Here is a 16,823-nt window from a genome sequence, read left to right as displayed (position 1 = left end):
GAGAGAAAGAGAGAGAGAGAGACTGGCCATGCAGTTCTCAGATCCTGAAGGAAATTTAGTGCAAGCCTCTGCTTCTGCATGACTCACAGTCTCTGGTCTGCGTCTTTTTGCTGCTCTTCGTCGTGTTCCCTCCCCCACTCTCTCTCTCTATCTCTCCCTCTCTTGCTCTCTCTCTCTGTGGATTGCTTGCTCCCCCCCCCCCTTCCTCTCCTCGTCAACCCCCACCTCTTCTCTTAGGTCTGGTTTTCCTCCAAGACATTCCACGTCTCGAATCTCTCCATCCCTTTTTCTTCTCCTCCTGCTTTGCAAACACATGGCGAGCAGATGTGCGCCGCTGCCTCTTCCTTGTCTCTCGTTCCGCTGACACGGATATGCATTCTCCATTCCTCTATTAATGTTTACAAGGTCAGGGTTCACTCGGCACCGCTATAAAATTTCACATCGCGATAATGGATTATGCTAGCCGTAGCCTTCCATTTCTTGATTGCGTGTTGTAAAAATAAATAAATAAATAGAGAGCGAGTAATGTTTTTTTTTTTTCCCCTAGCTTGTGTTGTCCAGTTGCCCCGTTGTAACTTCAGATTCATGTTCTTGGATGACAAGAGTGGAACGTGATATGGTCTTTTGGCGTTTTAGCTCATCGTACCATGATGCTTTTCTGCTCAACACGGTTAAGAGTGGTCATTTAGTCATTCGGCTATGAACTCTATGTAAATTTGCTCCTTGTTCTATTTTCAAGGGATTGCCAGGGATAGGTGTTCCTATTAAAGTGGCCAGTGTATATGTATTTTTTTTCTTTTCTTTTTTTTTATTCTGGGCCGCGCTGTTTGAAGCATCCGTATGTACTTCGTCTCTGTCCCCTCTCTGTCTGGACCGCGCTGTGGGTGTCGTGCACAGGGGATGCATACAGAGGGACATGGGTTCCTGCAGAGAGAGCACAAGGGGTGGGGTGGGGGGTGGTGGGGGGTTTGTGAGCACAAGGGGTGGGGGGGAGCACAAGAACAGCTGTTTATAATACAGAAGTGAGTGATAGAAAACATACAGCAGAGGAAAAAGTGACGCCATTTTCTTTTTCGTTCTTTTTTTTCCCCTTTTTTTGCCTCGTAGCCCCTCCTCGCTATTTTAATTGGCTTATGCAACGCAAAAGGACAGAACGGCAATCCCTGCAGTTGCTTTTCCTCTCCCGTCAGAGTCCCGCCGAGGAAAAAAGAATGTATCGCTATGCGCCTCTGGACTTTCTCCCGTAAAACCACAAACCTGCCTAACTAGTCGGATCTAAAATCATCCGCCGCGATCGCTCCATCTGTAAACGATTTAAGATTTTACTTATCTCTGTAAAAGTACAAAGGTTGATGTTTCTTGTGAATGAAGCAGACTGAGATTGTTTCGGAGCAATCTAACGGCCACGTTCGATTATCTACAACAAACATTAACCTGATCTTTTGGTTGCTAATAGGTAACTGTTAAACACAATGCTGTGCATTGTTTCTCGGGTAAACACATACACACACACAAAAAGAAAACACACACACTTACATATACAAGTGCTTTTTTGTTCATGCAGACATTTTCCTTGACCCAAAGGCGCAAAAAAAAATCGGATTTAAAAAGATTTAAATGCTTTTCTGCTCACCATGGTGGTAAAGATTGATGATTAGACTTTTATTGTGATGAAATATGTCACCTTACAGTTGTTTTAGGTATTATAAAATACCTAAACAATCGAAATCTACTTAATAAACCCAAACTTCTTTCCACGCATTTGTGTGTGCAATATGGGATAATATTAAGCTTATAGTAGTATGATATTATTATTATTGTATGTGTATGTGTGTGTGTATGTGTATATATATATAAATATATACACACACACACACACACACACACACACACAAATGTTATATACACACAGTGTGTATATACTGTAACATTTGACAAGTGTGAACATAATAGTTTTCAGCAACATATTTTTAAAGGTCACACATCATTCCAGCCGATCAGAACACAGGGGCCGGAAAAGTCTATGTCCTGGACCTTATCAAGCATTTCCCATCCATAATCGGGCTTTTCCCATCCGCATTTCTGACGAACAAAATAAGGGGGGAAAACACGAGCGTTACTTCACTATTACACGCTCTTTCCCTCTCTCTCTCTCTCTCTCTCTCTCCCTCTCTCTCTCTCTCATATAGGAGCTCCAACTGATCGGCCGCTGATCATAATCGGACGATAATCGCTTTGGGAAGTTTGATCTGCACCCTCTATAATGGCCGATCCAAAAACATCGTCCAGATGACGCAAAACTCGCGAGACTTTTTTTTTTTCCCCGCACGGCTAAAATAGCTTAACTGGCCTGGAAATTCTACGTGGTGTGTGAAAGACAATACATCTGCAAGCAATCTGCAACCTGTGTAACAAGCAAATCCAACAAAATGGACAGCCTCTCGTTTTCTGGCAGAACAATAAAAGCCGCATTCCTGCTCTCGCACAAGCAGCATGAACAATCCCTGTTCCCCATGCACAAGTGTTGATGGCGAGCGACTTTTAAGAACAACAGCAGGAAATATTATAGATGAGAAGTGCAACATGCTGTTAGCCTCCATGATAAGACTTTAAGTAGAGCCCGTAATCAGTAACGGTATCAGACGGACGATATGCAGCTTCTAGTGATCGGCCCCAAAAATCTAGATCGGAGCACTTCTAATAAATATTTATTTATTTCATTCATTATACAGCTCAATTGCAGTTGCATACTGCAGGTACTCAGCAACAAAAGGGCAATTTATCAGTGGAGTTTATTTATATACCCTTAATCACATGGCTATGCAGTGAGTATATGCAGTAACTAAAGAATAGATAAGGCAATGTGCCTTAAATGAGCAGGGTGTGTGTATGTGTGTGTATACATTAAACATACACAAAAATGTACAGCAAAGGACCAGCACTGGATTATTTGTACAGCGTATGTAGAGATGCATTGTGTATATAATAAGAGAGTCTAGGGATATCTACAGATCTATAGGGGGGGAAAAGTGCAGAGTAATACAGTTGTTAGATTTATTAGAGGTAATAAGGTGGAAGTGGTTTAATGATGTTGTGAAGCTCTGGAGGTCTATTCGTAAAAGGTCTAGAATCTGGATCTGAATCTGCTGTTCTGGTTGCGAATGTTCCTGTAACCTTCTCACGGACAGAAGGAGTTTGTGACTTAGTTGGAAGGGAGTCTCTGATGATGCAGTTTGATCTAAAAGGTAAAAAACAGCTAAGAGTTGAAGGCTAGTTTAGCCACCGCTAAAGGCGAACCTAGCTATCGTTGGCTCTTAACCGATTGGTTGATCTTTCTATAAATGCAGCTTAGAGACACGATCCAATCATTTGTTATTTCCAGGGTTAATAACTTGGACTCGATTGATTTGTGTCCATGTTAAAGATATAATTCCAACTGTAGAGCCTCCAGAGTCGCTGCTTTGTAACAGTCGGTTTTACTTAGGTTTCCACCTCGGGAGGATATTTAACCGACGGTTTTGGACTTTTCAGTTTCTCTGTAACCTGAAGGAAACTGGTGATTGAGTAATCGTTTATAGCTGCTATAACTCGAGTGATAACAGGAACTGATTTGATGGACATTTGTGTTTATGATTATGCTGTGGTATAAAGGGTGTACGCATGCACAAGATGGCTGCCTCGTGTATCCTGCAGTCATTTGAAACGTTGCTTTTGTACGCCTTTAGAAGTTAAAGCAACGTGTCCAGGTTGGTGCAGCAGAGCATCGTGTCACTAACTGAATGAACAAACGCATAGGGTTGAAAATTAACACTTTTTTTCCTTACCGAAATTTGAACACGTTATCAATCAATAATCGGTTAATAATTAATAATGATAAACCGGTGCACCATTTCCCTTTCAGCGTGAGGTTTATTTAAAAAGTTCTAGAAAGAAAATCCTGTTTCCCCATACATTGATACATTGAGCCCGCATCAGCAATGACCTCATTCATCTTGTTAAATTGCTAGCAGCTAGCACAACAATGGCGAACTTTAACATAACCTTTCTAGTCTACTCTGGGATCATTAGAAAGCATAAAGCATTTGCGCTGCCCATTGCATTTTAAATCCATTTGAAAAATAGATGTTTTGTGGTACAGTACAAACGCTACACTACAGGGTTTAAGGATCACAATTTTTTTAAGGTGGCTGTGATAATCTCTGATGTAAGCGGTTCTAGCCCAGAAAAGTGTTGGTGCTGTTATAGAACCAGTATTTCTGTCTGAAAACTAAGAAAAGGGTGGGAAAAGGGGTATGCGAGACGCGTGAGGCCAGACGACTGCATGCTTTCGAACTGCTGCTCGGGGACAGACGAAGCACCCTCTGTGTAAAGCGCTATCCGCCCCTTCCGCTTGATGTCCGTGATTTGCCAGAGCCTCTATGATTAATGTTGGAGATCAGGGCCAATCCACTCTCAAGGTTCCTGACTACCGCTACTGCTGTAGCGTCTCCAGGAATCGAACACTTTGCCATCATACCAATCAAGAGCCAAAATAAATTATAATGCATTTACTAAGAGTGTACAAAACAATAATTTGCCTACAAAAAGGACCGCAAGGATCAAAAATGCATAACAAGGAATTTTGACCAATCAGAGAAGTGCATCACTTCATCATTTATTACAGTTGTTACTGTTTCAGTCTTTTATAGCTGGACGCCATCGGCGTGACTCTTGATCTTGACTCTTCTCATGCCTGCTTGAGCCATCTCTTCTTCCCTTTAGAGCATCCTCTTGTTTTAATGCCCTAAACAATAGCTTCACTGGAGTGAGAGAATGCAGCGACGCTGCCACAGTTTAGTGTCTGGGGCAGCAATAATCTGATTAGAGCCCATTATAGAACAATTAACTACGTAAGGCCTGTAAGAGCCACGCACACACACACACACACACGGACACACAGAGAGCCTCTGAACTGCTCCAGCGTAACCCGTGTGCTTGTTTTGAGTCTTTACGAGGCCTGAAATCACAGGTTTCAGTTTTCGAAGACTTTTTTTTTTATTATTGTTTTTAAGGTCATTTCTAAGCCAATGAGAGAGCCGTTGAAAGTACCGTCTGTTCTGAACTTTTTGCGAAATGGCTTTTTTGGAAATGAGCCAGGCTCTCGTGGCCGCCTGCCTGATCCCGTCAGGCCGAGAGCCTGCGCACGTCACACAAATCAGCGTTGGAGAAAATCCTCACTATTGCAGGAACACTAGATTAAAAAAATTAAAATCTGCGGATTATATTGTTGTACTCCGTGTTAGATTGTGTTTCTATAGTAACTGTGTTAAAAAAAAAAAAACTGTATTTTTGTCGCTGCTTCTGGATGATGTGTGTGAGTCTGTGTTTTTGTCAGCTCAGTGATTCAGCTGAAAGGCTTCCTGAAATGGAGGGAGCTTCCTGCTCTGACACCCACCCTGACATATGGATGTGTGTGTGTGTGTGTGTGTGTGTGGGGTGAGGGTGATTGTTGGGAATAGATGGAGGTCAGGATGAGGGAGTGGGGTGAGGGTTTGGGTCAGGCCCATTAAAAAGAGTAGAAGTAATGTCCGTGGTGTTTATGATGTTTATTATAAAAAGAAAGAGTGTAAGTCTCTCTCTCTCTCTCTCTCTCTTTCTCTCTCTCTGTGTCATCCTCTCCCTCCCTGTGTGTAAGATGACTCGTGCTTTTCCTCCGCAATAACCGATTACTTTCTCAGACTCTGAGCGCTCGATATTGTATCCGAACAATCGGCGTAATTTTTTTGGGGGAAAAGGATCTAATGAGCCATTAAACAAAAAGCTGTGATTACACACAATCGAACACACTAATTCTGCTCGTCTCATAAATGCATGGCGCGAATGGGAAAACCCGTCCCATAACACACACACACCCCTCGTCCGGTGTTATAGATGTTCAAAGCAGGTGATGTTTAGAGGTCTAAGAAAGTGTGTAACTGATTTGTGAGCTTGTTTGTGTGTGTGTGTTTATGTCCTTTTTTTTTTTTTTTTTTCCCAGAACAATGATCCACTCAACATGGGCTTCCACGGATACCCCTCAGGCAGTCAGGTAAGACAAGTTCCTAAGGCACTGAGCCATATGCACTGGCATACACACACGGTGGTGGCCAAAAGTATTCAGACAACCCTGTATGCCATCTATTAACAAATCAAAACATCGATTATTGATGTCAGTAACTAGATCTCGTCTATCTGGTTAAAGAGTTTAGTTAATAGGGGAACAAATATGTTTACTTTCTGAAGCCGATGTATCACAAACGCCTAAAACCCCGAAATTAAGTGATCAAGCAGGCATGGACTGAGTGAGTGTCACGAGCCGGATACAGCAGATTTTGAAAGGACTTCATACTAAATATTGATTGTTCTATATCAATTTCATTACATAAAATAACACACTATTCTTATTATCTTAGTAATTGTATATACCATTAATCCTGTAAAGGGTCACAGGAGGCCTGGAGCCTATACCAGGAGACTAGGCGCAGGGTGAACCCTGGACCGGGTAACAGTCCATCGCATTCTTATTATCCTGAATGTCAGTATTTAGAAAACAGGTCGGCATTATCTGCAACCTTTAACACAATATTTTGACTTATTTGATGTCCCTATGAATTATATTTCAGAGGTCTAACCTACTAACCCTCCCCTCCACCTACCCATATGTACAGAGCAATAAAAAGTACTAAAAATAAAATAAAATCAAGAACTAAAAAATGTTTTTGGTGTACAGAGATGGCACTGTTTGTCAGAGCACAGAGCCTCTAAAAAAAGGCAATTTGCTATGTGTGGTGTGTGTACATGTGGCATGTGTGTATGTATATAAGTGTATATATTTACAGAAAAGAAAAACTTGTATAAATTTAGTATTCAAATATTTACACACTTATATAATTTGATAATATCATTACGTGTGTGTGTGTGTGTATATATATATAGTCCATGTAAGCTGATTCTGATTTCTGTTGGTGTGTAATTGCGCCACCTGTTAGTCAGAAGTGCTAAAAGCCGCACACTCCCTTAATGGAGGTCTGTGTACACGCGCGTGCATGTGTTTAAAGTCTCAGATTTAGGTGTTTGTTTTACACAGTCCAGACTCTAACAGATTGCTAACCATGCCTTTTACAGTGTCTAACAGGCACAATTATTTTTCGTGCGAAAGGGCAGATAAAATCTCCCAGCTTACTTTTCCAGTAAGTCTCCTGAGCCACGTGTATTTCTATAGTATGAAATCATCACATGTCTGAAAGCATTGCAGTAGGTTTAGAGGTTGAGATATTCCCATGCAGGAGTATCGTCATTGATGAAATTACTCGCCTTTTTATCTTCTGCGAGTATAAAACAGCAGCTAGAAGGTTACTGGTTGGCTTTTGTAACATTCTCAGAGCACTTGTTTGAACCTGCAGTAGCATGCAATAGGTCAGCTTCATTAGAGCAGGGCTTGAACACTGTTGACACGCTGACACGCTTCTGTCAACTTCTGATTCTGTGTACAGTGTATAAAAACACAAATCTGAATATTTTACTTTGTTTGGGAAGATTTTATTGAGCTTTAAACCATGTGATGAATAACATTTGGTTAAAGAAGTGTAAGTTATGCTTTAAGCCATTTAGTTTATTAGGACTCAGACATGCTTCGTTTTTATTACACGTAACAATAATGACAATGTTGTGTATTCATTTCTCCCACTTCAGTGTATTCTGCGCCAGAAACTGCAATTAGCCACTCAGAAAATAATGTCTTAGCAGCATAATTTATATCTCTGATGTGGGCTCTGAGATGCTTTTCAGCCCAACAGGATTGTAGAGAGTGGTTAGTTGAGTTAGTGTAGGCTTCCTATCAGCATGGATACGCCTCGACCTTCCTCAGAAATTCCGCTTACTGAACATTTTTTGTTTTTTGCACCACGTTTTGTAAACCCCATGGATGGTGGTGTGTAAAAATAACATCACGTTTTTTTAAATACTCAAATCCGTCCATCTGGTACCAGCAACCAGGTTATAGTCACCAAGACTAAATGGTGTTATCTGCTTGATTTTATATATAGTGTTTCTATAACATGATTGGCTGATGAATTAGCACAGGTGCTACTGTGCCCATTAAACTGGCCAGCCAGATGTTTGTATACATTTGTTCGTTTTTTTTTTTTTATATGAACCCAAACATCATTTAAGCAATATTTATGTAATTAGTTTATGCCATATCAAGTCTATAATATGTTTCAATGTAGGGTGTATATTTTATTAATATTATTGTTTTTATATACATTTTATTTCTTTAATTGATTATTTATTTTTGTTCATAACACATTCATTTTATAATATTTAAATGTATAGATTTATTATTTTTAAATATTAACTATGTATTTTTTTTTAGAAATAACAGATTTTACATTTTTTAATGTAGAAACATTTAGTTAGAAATATAAGCATAACATTTAGATAAGTTTGTTTGTTTATTTTTTACAGCATGCTGAATGTATATTTTTTTTAAATGTAGAATATCCAATCCTTAAAAGATAGTCTTTGTTTATTAATTTAGTTCATAATTTACCAAAACATAATATTTTAAATGTAGTGTACCAAGTCCATAATATTTATAATACAAGTACTTATAATATAAGTACAGTATAGTTGTTTAAAATCTAGGCATTATAATAATTTACTTATTCGTAATCCATATCAGTGATTTAGTGTGTGAGTGATATTTTGGGCGTGCGTGACGAATGCCACTTTAAGCATTTACTCGCATTTTCAGTCGTATTTGGCGGCATTATCAGATTGTTTAGTCGCTGAAGTTAATCCTCATATCATCCCGGGTTTATCCTGCTTTCTCTCCTTTTGTAATCCCTCCATCCCTGTCTTTATCCATTTATCACCATCTGTTTAACTCTGAGTCCGGGGTCATTCTGCGCAGTTCAGCCGGCCACTTTTGGGTATTAGAACAACACAGGAATACAGACACGACTGAAAGCAAACACAGTCAAACTCTGATCTAAAATCATCCAGGCATCAGGATATGTTTGGAGCAGGCCGGAGCTTTGTGCTGTTCCATTAACAGACTCGTCACACAATTCCATCAGCCTGACTTTCCATTAGCCGGCGAGAGAGGAACGTAGATATTGTCAACAGAAACACGGCAGGATTATTGTTCTACGGCATCAAAGAGCTCGCGAAGCATGCTTTTCTTTTCTTTTTTTTCCCCCTGCCTCCCAGAGGTGCAAACAGCCCCAGTTTACTCACCTACATGAAGAGAGGAGGAACGTTAGGAGGGAGAAGAGAAAGAAAGAAAAAAAAAGTTTTGCAGGTGTGACCCAGGACAGAGGGAGGAGGTGGATGAAAGCAGGAGGGAGGGAGGGAGTGAATAAGCAAATGGTATCTGGGCAAGGGGAGGAGAGAAGGAAGAGACAAGCAGGAAGAGGGAGAGAGAGAGAGACAGAGAGGGAGAGATGAGCAGGCAAGGACGCAGCACCGCAAACGACAGCGTGCGAGAGAGAGTGACGGAGAGCAATTCTGAGCTGCAGAGGAGAGTGAGGTGGGGAGGGGGCGCTAGACGGAAATAGTGAGAGGAGGGGACGGAGCGAGGGAGATTTTGAATGTGCGGGACACGGAGACAGTAGGACAGCGCGAGAGAGAGCGGATAAGAAGCGACAGGGTCCTGGTCCGAATACGATGATGGGACTGTATTACCCTGCCGTGTTGCCGGTAAGTAGACGGTGCACCAGTTTCAGTCGTTACTTTGACAGCTCGTACGTCTCGTCGCTTGTTAAATCGCATTAGTCTAATTCGAAACGGAGAACTAAAAACATCCACGTGTGTGTCTGTCTGTAACATTAGCTCGCAACAGTGGAGAGTTTTAAAGGTGACAAAGCGACTGACACCAGTATCGGGTCGTGCACGTCCGCGTGAGCACGTTCGGGCCACGTTGACAGACAGGCCTCCACTCCAAGCGGCTTACGGTGATGAACGAGGGAGGAAAGAGGGGTATAAAGGGAAGGGGAGGAGAGGCTGGAGAAAGAAAGAAAGTGCTTTGTTGTCCTCCCCTCCAGCTGTCCCCCATAACTCACCCCTGGCTTTTGAGCGAAGGGGGCAGGTGCTAGGGAAACAGTTGTTCCACCAACACTGTGCCTCTTGTCAATCTGTCTGTTTTTCGGTCTGCCCGTCCATCAGCGACACACTCGGTATAGTTTTGATCAAACATCTTGCTCGATTGCACTTTACCTTGTTTACAGCGCGGCCGCTCACACACACACATACATACACACCGCATCTCGTACCTTGAAATCCTGTTCCCTTTACAGTTTTGACCTCTTTTTTTCCTCCTTCCCTCCCTAACTCTCTCTCTCCCTCCCTCCCTCCTTCCCTCGTTTTTTTTCTCCCCCTCAGGCTCAAGCAGCTGTTATCTCTCTGTTTTCGTTTAAAAGCCAAGGCTGGGGGGGAGGGCACTGCCAGAACGCACTGGAATTGATTTTTCAAATTGACCATCCTTTTTGTTTTTTGTTTTTATTTATTTATTTTTTTTTTTTTTTGCAAACGGCAAAATTATAGGCAGACACAATGCAAGTTAAAAATAGATCCAGGATGAGAACAGAGAAATGTTTATCCCATCTGGTTTCGGGGGAAAAAAAACGGACGGATAAAACTTTTCCCTTATCGAGTTATAGCGGCATAATGCAGCGCAAAGTCCACGGAGAGAAAGCTTCAGAGCGCCGGTGGCGCATTGGAAAGATTATCCGGCTTCTCATGCGCCAGGGCAGAAAGTGTTATGAGAGAAGTAGAGGGTTGTTGAAATATTTGCAGAGCCCCACCCGAGCGTGTGCCCTAAGGGGAGGGAGAGACGCCTACCTGCCATTTATGGCTTTTATATACACACACACACACACACACACACACACATATACACACATGAATTCTCACTCCTTGCAAAGCAAAAAAAGGCTTAAAAGGACGCGTCTGGCTTGCGTAAAAAAGCTCACTAGGGATCCTCACTGTAAATGCATACAAAACATCTAATAACCTAACCGACATTTCCGTGTTTCTGCCCACGAGCACAGGTAAAACATATACTGGGTTTGTCTGATGCATTCAAAACCGCTTCACGGTTATATCCAGATGGAGATTATGCAAATTAAAATGCACCGTGATTAAAGTCTGATCACTGAGAATGGTTCAGGAAAGGGTCTGAGAAGCACAGTTTAGCTCGTCAAGCTCGTCTAATTTGCCAACCAAAGCACCTCCTGAGAAGCGAGGTGTGTGTGCAAATCATGAATAGTAATGTCGATGCTTTTAAAAGTGGTTGTAAAGATTTAAAATAAAAAAGTGAACACAAGTAATACATTTATCCACCTTGTTGCTTTAAAAACCTAAACAAGCGTGATATCATGTAGATAACCGGTGTATAAGTACTTGGCTGGGTAAGTTCATAAGTGTAGACTGAGACATAGTGAAGAGGGCGGGGACAACACAGGTGTGAGGTGAGTGTCAGGCATAGCAGGACAGCAAGTTTTTGTTCTGTTTTTTCACTTAAAATCATATTCCTCCTTCCGTTCTGGTTTTCTTTGCCTGTTAAACCTAGTCGAGGGGTGTGGATGAAACGACCTGGTCCCACTAAATCCCCTTGACGAATCAGGATTTTTGATACGGCTGCCGTCTTCCTAACAAAACTAACACCGCTCGAAGTTTGTCTGAGTGATACTGTAATGCATCAGTACCAAATTTCAGTATATGAGGAGTAAACCCCAGGAGTGTCAGCGAGCCAGAAAGTTTACTCCATGCTTATTGCGACATGCAGCAGCATGCTTATTACAACGCCCAGAGACACGGCTTGTGTGTGTGTGTGTGTGTGTGTGTGTGTGTGTGTGTGTGTGTGTGTGTGTGTGTGTTGTATTTGGAGAGATTTGGCTACCGTGTATGTCGCATAGTAAGTGTAAAAATGTGAGAGAGATCAAAAGTGTGGGCCTGTGCCAACGGCGCACAGTGCGATATATTGCCAAGAACGGCAAAATGACAAATTTGATTAAACACTTGAACGTGCATGGACTAAATTTAAGAGCAGAAAGTTGCAGCCTGCAAGAAGAGAGGGCCACATGGATCTTCCTCTCACCACTCAGAGCCCTCCTACAAAATCTACACCAGTGAATTGACTGGGATTTTAGCAGAATGTTTAACAAACCTAAAAAATCCCCACTGTTTTTAGTAAATTTAAGGTCACCGTAATGTACAGCATGTGGTGCGGCTGACTTAAACTGGGACGCGTATGCAATGTAGCTTTGATATTTCTTGCACGTAGCTTTAGCTTATGGTTCTAGTGTCCTACTCATGCTTCAGTTTAACAATACAGTCCAACTTAATCGTAGGAAAACGCTATCTGTCCTCTTCTGCATACAAAAGCTATAGTTATATTTTATAATTTTATTACATATTAATATCTTCATGATTCTTCAACAAAATTGAGAACATTTTTATTCTAAACACTTTAATGAACACTATCCATTATTCTGGTTACTTTAGTTGTTTTAAGAAAAAACAAATCGTATTCTTTTCCCAAAAAATCTGCACTGCTGACGAAGTACTTTTTGGAGTTAGAAGAAAAATTCTGGTGTCAAAATGAGGCCGAGTGTTCCCTCTTTCTTACTCCATGTCACAATCCTCATTTAAATCTTCTGATTTTCACCGAGTTTTTTTTTTCCCTACACGTAAACAAGCTCGCAGTGCCCATATCTCAGGAAGCGTACCTGATACAGTAGTAATCCTGATATCAAACTGGAACGTATGAAACCAGGAATCTGAAAATATAAACAACTCGTATTACTCAAAATGTGACCTAATACACGATTTCATATTACAGATCGCAAATTGAACGGTATCCTTCAAATTGCAACAATCTATTTCCGCAAATTCCCGCCATGTTGCAGTCCAAAGCATCTCTCCGTGTTTCCCATAAGCACCCATGCGTCAGTGTTTTAGATCGCAGTCTAGTCACTTTACTCACGCAGCTGATTATAATGGCCGGGGATGTATTGGACCATGTACAGTAGGAGCACAATTCATCCACGTTCTTTTCCATCTCGAAACTGATAAGAGTTACATAATAACAGGAAATGACTTCACGTGAGCTCATCATGTCAGAATCCAGAGCAGGATTAAGGTTTGGGATTAGAGGCGGGTTTTGTAAAGCTCTGACTGTTCTCGTAATGGTTACCTGATCTGAGCTGGGGGGGAAAAAAAACTGCTTTGTGGGCAGTGAAGGCAGCGTTTTTCTTGATTACAAATTGGCTTCATTTCTGCGGCACAAAAATTAGACACTAAAATGAGCACGGGAAAAAAACGTTTTATTTCACATGACCTTAATCAGTGAACTTTTAAAGTAAATTTTTTTTTTTTCAAAGTGTGCTCTTACTTTTGTTCTTTTTTTGGGGTCTTTTATTAAGGTTATGTGTGTTCTGTTATCAGATTCAATTAACTAAAACGATGAAGTATGTGATTGATTGATTGATTGTAAAACACTACTGCTGCGACTAAAACTCCTCCTCCTCCTAATAATCATAATAATCAAGTTCTCTCTTGTGCACCAATCTTCTGAACTCAACCCAAACTAGATCAACTCGTTTCTCAGTCAGCTGCGGAGTGAGTGTGTCAGGACTTACGCAAACATGCAGCACACTGCATACAACGTGTGAGCGCGTGCGCACACCTGTGTTTATGCACCAGCACCTCGCACGTGTACCTTCCCTTTTGAAGCACATGGCCAACATCCAAAAACTCCCTGCAGCGATTTATGGATTTATGGCAGAAGCTTGCACGTTCGCGACATGACCGGTCAGAACCTGCAGAAGGAATCAGACCCTATATGGACAGGCGCGTCTAGCCGCTAGTCAGTCTGTCAGCGAGGCTGCTTGTTTCGATGTACAGCCAAAACAGCAGCTTGCACACCAGAGGGTCCCATCTGGGCTTTTCCAGAGCGAGAAAGGAGGAGCGAGGACGAGGAAGAAAAGCAGAGCAGTGTAGAGCGATTAACACCGCACTCACTGGACACGCCGAGGTGTTTCCTCACCTTCAAGCTGTCCCGAATACATCTTTATCTTAACATTTAACACTTTACATAGCAGTATGAAGTATACTGTATCAGTGATGTCGGAAATTGTCCGAATTTTTTGCCATGTGAGTAGAAAAATGTAGGTAATAGAATTGTGATGTAGCCAAATAAGAGAGCATGCATAGTTAATAAAAACTTTTGTTTAAGAAAGTGTAAAAACAAGCTACAATCGGCACGCACTCTTCACAGTTAGAGCCACAGAACAATAGAGGCCATAGATAAAAACATACTTATCAAGTTTTATGTTGAAAGCTCAATGCTTATTATGCGACATGCCTGCTGAAAGCTGATTGGTTCAAGGCCGCCATGTTTTAAAAGCAAGCCAGTAATGATCGTGTGTCTGTTTTAGGGCTGTAGCTACCTTATATTTTCGTAATCGAGTATTCTATCAAAAAATTTAATCGATCGAGTAATCGGATAAAATGTAATTTTGCTTAATTAAACAGTAATGTGAAAATATATAAAAGAAACAGATTGATTGGTTTTCTTTTTAGAAAAATCTACTTTTACTTTTTTAAATGCATACAGCATTTTATCAAAAATAAACATTATTCACAATAGAAGGAATAGTTTAAAGTTGACTAAGATGAATTGAGTGCATTACAGTGCCATACATTCTTATTTTAAAGCCTTTTCTCAGATGCAAAAACTTAAAAGGTATTTCAAGTATTAAAAAAAACATAAGGCTTACACTAAATTAGATAATTATACAAAAACACTAAGTTGTGCAACTTAACTTACAGGACTAAAAGGTTCTAAATTTACAGCTTAAGCATGACATAAGCCTTTACTGAGAATTTCTGTCGTTTTCTCTTGCTGGTTTCTTCTTCTCTTGGTTTGTTGATAATTTTATTGCTCCCTTTCATTTTGCATCCCACAACAAAATGCTCCCTTAAATCAATACACAGCTAACTGTTTGCGTCTCCTTTCGCTTTGTGGGTGACGTAAGCGCTTCTTCATCGGTGTTTGCTTGCATCCGGAAGCGCGCTGTGTTTAAAATTAATTAAACGAAGCTTCGAGGCAGAAGATTTTGCCTCGATCATTTTTTGTAATCGAATTACTCGAGGAATTTCGAGGGTTTCAGCCCTAGTCTGTTTAGTAGAATGACGCTGCGCACAAGACTTCAGCTTCCGACTTTTGCTACGCGATTTAAGAAAGTGACTTAGGGATATAACTTGATGGTATACAGCAATGCTTTTGATACTCATTTCTGATTGGTCAGAAGGTGTTCATAAGCGAACAGCTCAAAAGGTAGTGCAGCTTTAAGGTGAGTGAAATGTCATTTCTTGAATGATTTTAAAATGTAATGTACGAGGAGCGTTTAAGTCAAGCCAAACCAGGACCTGTGACGAAATTTTAATTGAATGAAGATATAAAAACGATCAACGTTTACAGAAGACTTCAAGCACATGAGACTCCCAAGTCGCAGTAAGACAAACGTGTTGCAAACGTTTTTGTGGAAGGCTGTACATCCGTGGTTGCTGATCCCGAGGTGGCTTGGCAGTGGCCACCCTTAAACGACAACTAAAGACCTGTCGGTTTCTTCAATATTTTTGTATTTGGTTAATTTAAAGAAAAAACTGGGTTGACTGGTACTTGGTAAGCTGATAACCCACTGTAAGGATCTAGCAGGCAGTCCGATCCTGGCTGCGGCGTACTGAGAGGACTTTCCACATTGATCAAAAGACCTGGTTTTAATTAATTCGCTTTTGATAGCTGTTGGTATTTTGATGTTGCGTACTGAAGTAGAGAGTCTGCAGTTTTATAGTCCAAGGTAAGTCTGACCTGTTGGCATGCTCAGTGAAATGAAAAATGCTCAGCGTTTCATACGTAATCGTTAAAGCTGACAGCCGGACTTTTCTTTTGCGACGTCAAACTCCAGCATTTATGATATTTTAGCTCCAAATCGGCCTTGGAGAACGTTTAGCGTTTGCGGGTGAGGAAGGCAATCAGCGCAGCTGTCACGTTAGCATAGAGCTCCATCACTCACAGCCCGGCCGTCCCACAATGCCGTGCAGTTTTTATGACCGCGCTATGACAGTCGCTCGCCAGCTGACCTGTAAATAACCGGCGCATTTTCGCTTCTCTCGCTTCACCGCACTTGTGCACTTGCACTGCTCGAGAGCACGGCAGGATCACGCACAGACGCGCGCGCACAGACATGTTAACCGTGTTAAGAGGCTGCTTTCTCACTGCACCCTCCCCGAGCATCTCGCAATAAACACAATTGAGTTTCCCGCACAAATCTCATTTGCACAGTTCATTTTCTCGTCTCCTGCCATCCCTTTCCATCTTTATTGCAGCTTTCGACGGCGCTTTGCTCGCCGTACGCTCTCCGGCACCACGCCGTTCATTAATACAGTCAAACCTGACCCCCGAGATCAGAAGACTTCCTGTAAGAGAGGAAATGAAAGCTGGAATTAGATGCTAGCACTGGAACAGTGAGAGAGTTGCTGTCTGAGTGTGTACACATGCAGTGCTGGTGATTGATGCGTGCAATATATCATGTGCAGGATCACAATATCATTATCCTGGACACAATAAATCAAAAAACATTCTCAGTCGAGGCAACGCGGAGGTGGATGGTTTATATTGGATTTTCTTGAGGTGGTTGTAGTTGTGGTTATAGTCGCAGTCGTGACTAACATCCGAAACGCAGCTCGTTTGGTCTCGTATCAATTCATTTATTATAATAGTCATTATTGCAGGCATT

At 41.4% G+C, this 16,823-nt stretch overlaps 1 protein-coding gene across 6 annotated transcripts in view; it reads left to right on the top strand.

Moving 5' to 3' along the window:
- Positions 1-16,823, top strand: part of LOC128526272 (RNA binding protein fox-1 homolog 2-like) — a 64,130-nt gene that overhangs the window by 11,974 nt on the left and 35,333 nt on the right. For all 6 annotated transcript variants that reach the window (XM_053497958.1, XM_053497957.1, XM_053497956.1 and 3 more), the window contains exon 2: positions 6,017-6,067. In XM_053497958.1, the coding sequence (XP_053353933.1) occupies positions 6,017-6,067 (51 nt within the window). The remainder of the gene's footprint in view (positions 1-6,016; positions 6,068-16,823) is intronic.

The sequence above is a fragment of the Clarias gariepinus genome, chromosome 6 (genome assembly GCF_024256425.1).
Source record: "Clarias gariepinus isolate MV-2021 ecotype Netherlands chromosome 6, CGAR_prim_01v2, whole genome shotgun sequence".
Taxonomy (NCBI): domain Eukaryota; kingdom Metazoa; phylum Chordata; class Actinopteri; order Siluriformes; family Clariidae; genus Clarias; species Clarias gariepinus.
This window is presented reverse-complemented; position numbering and strand designations above follow the sequence as displayed.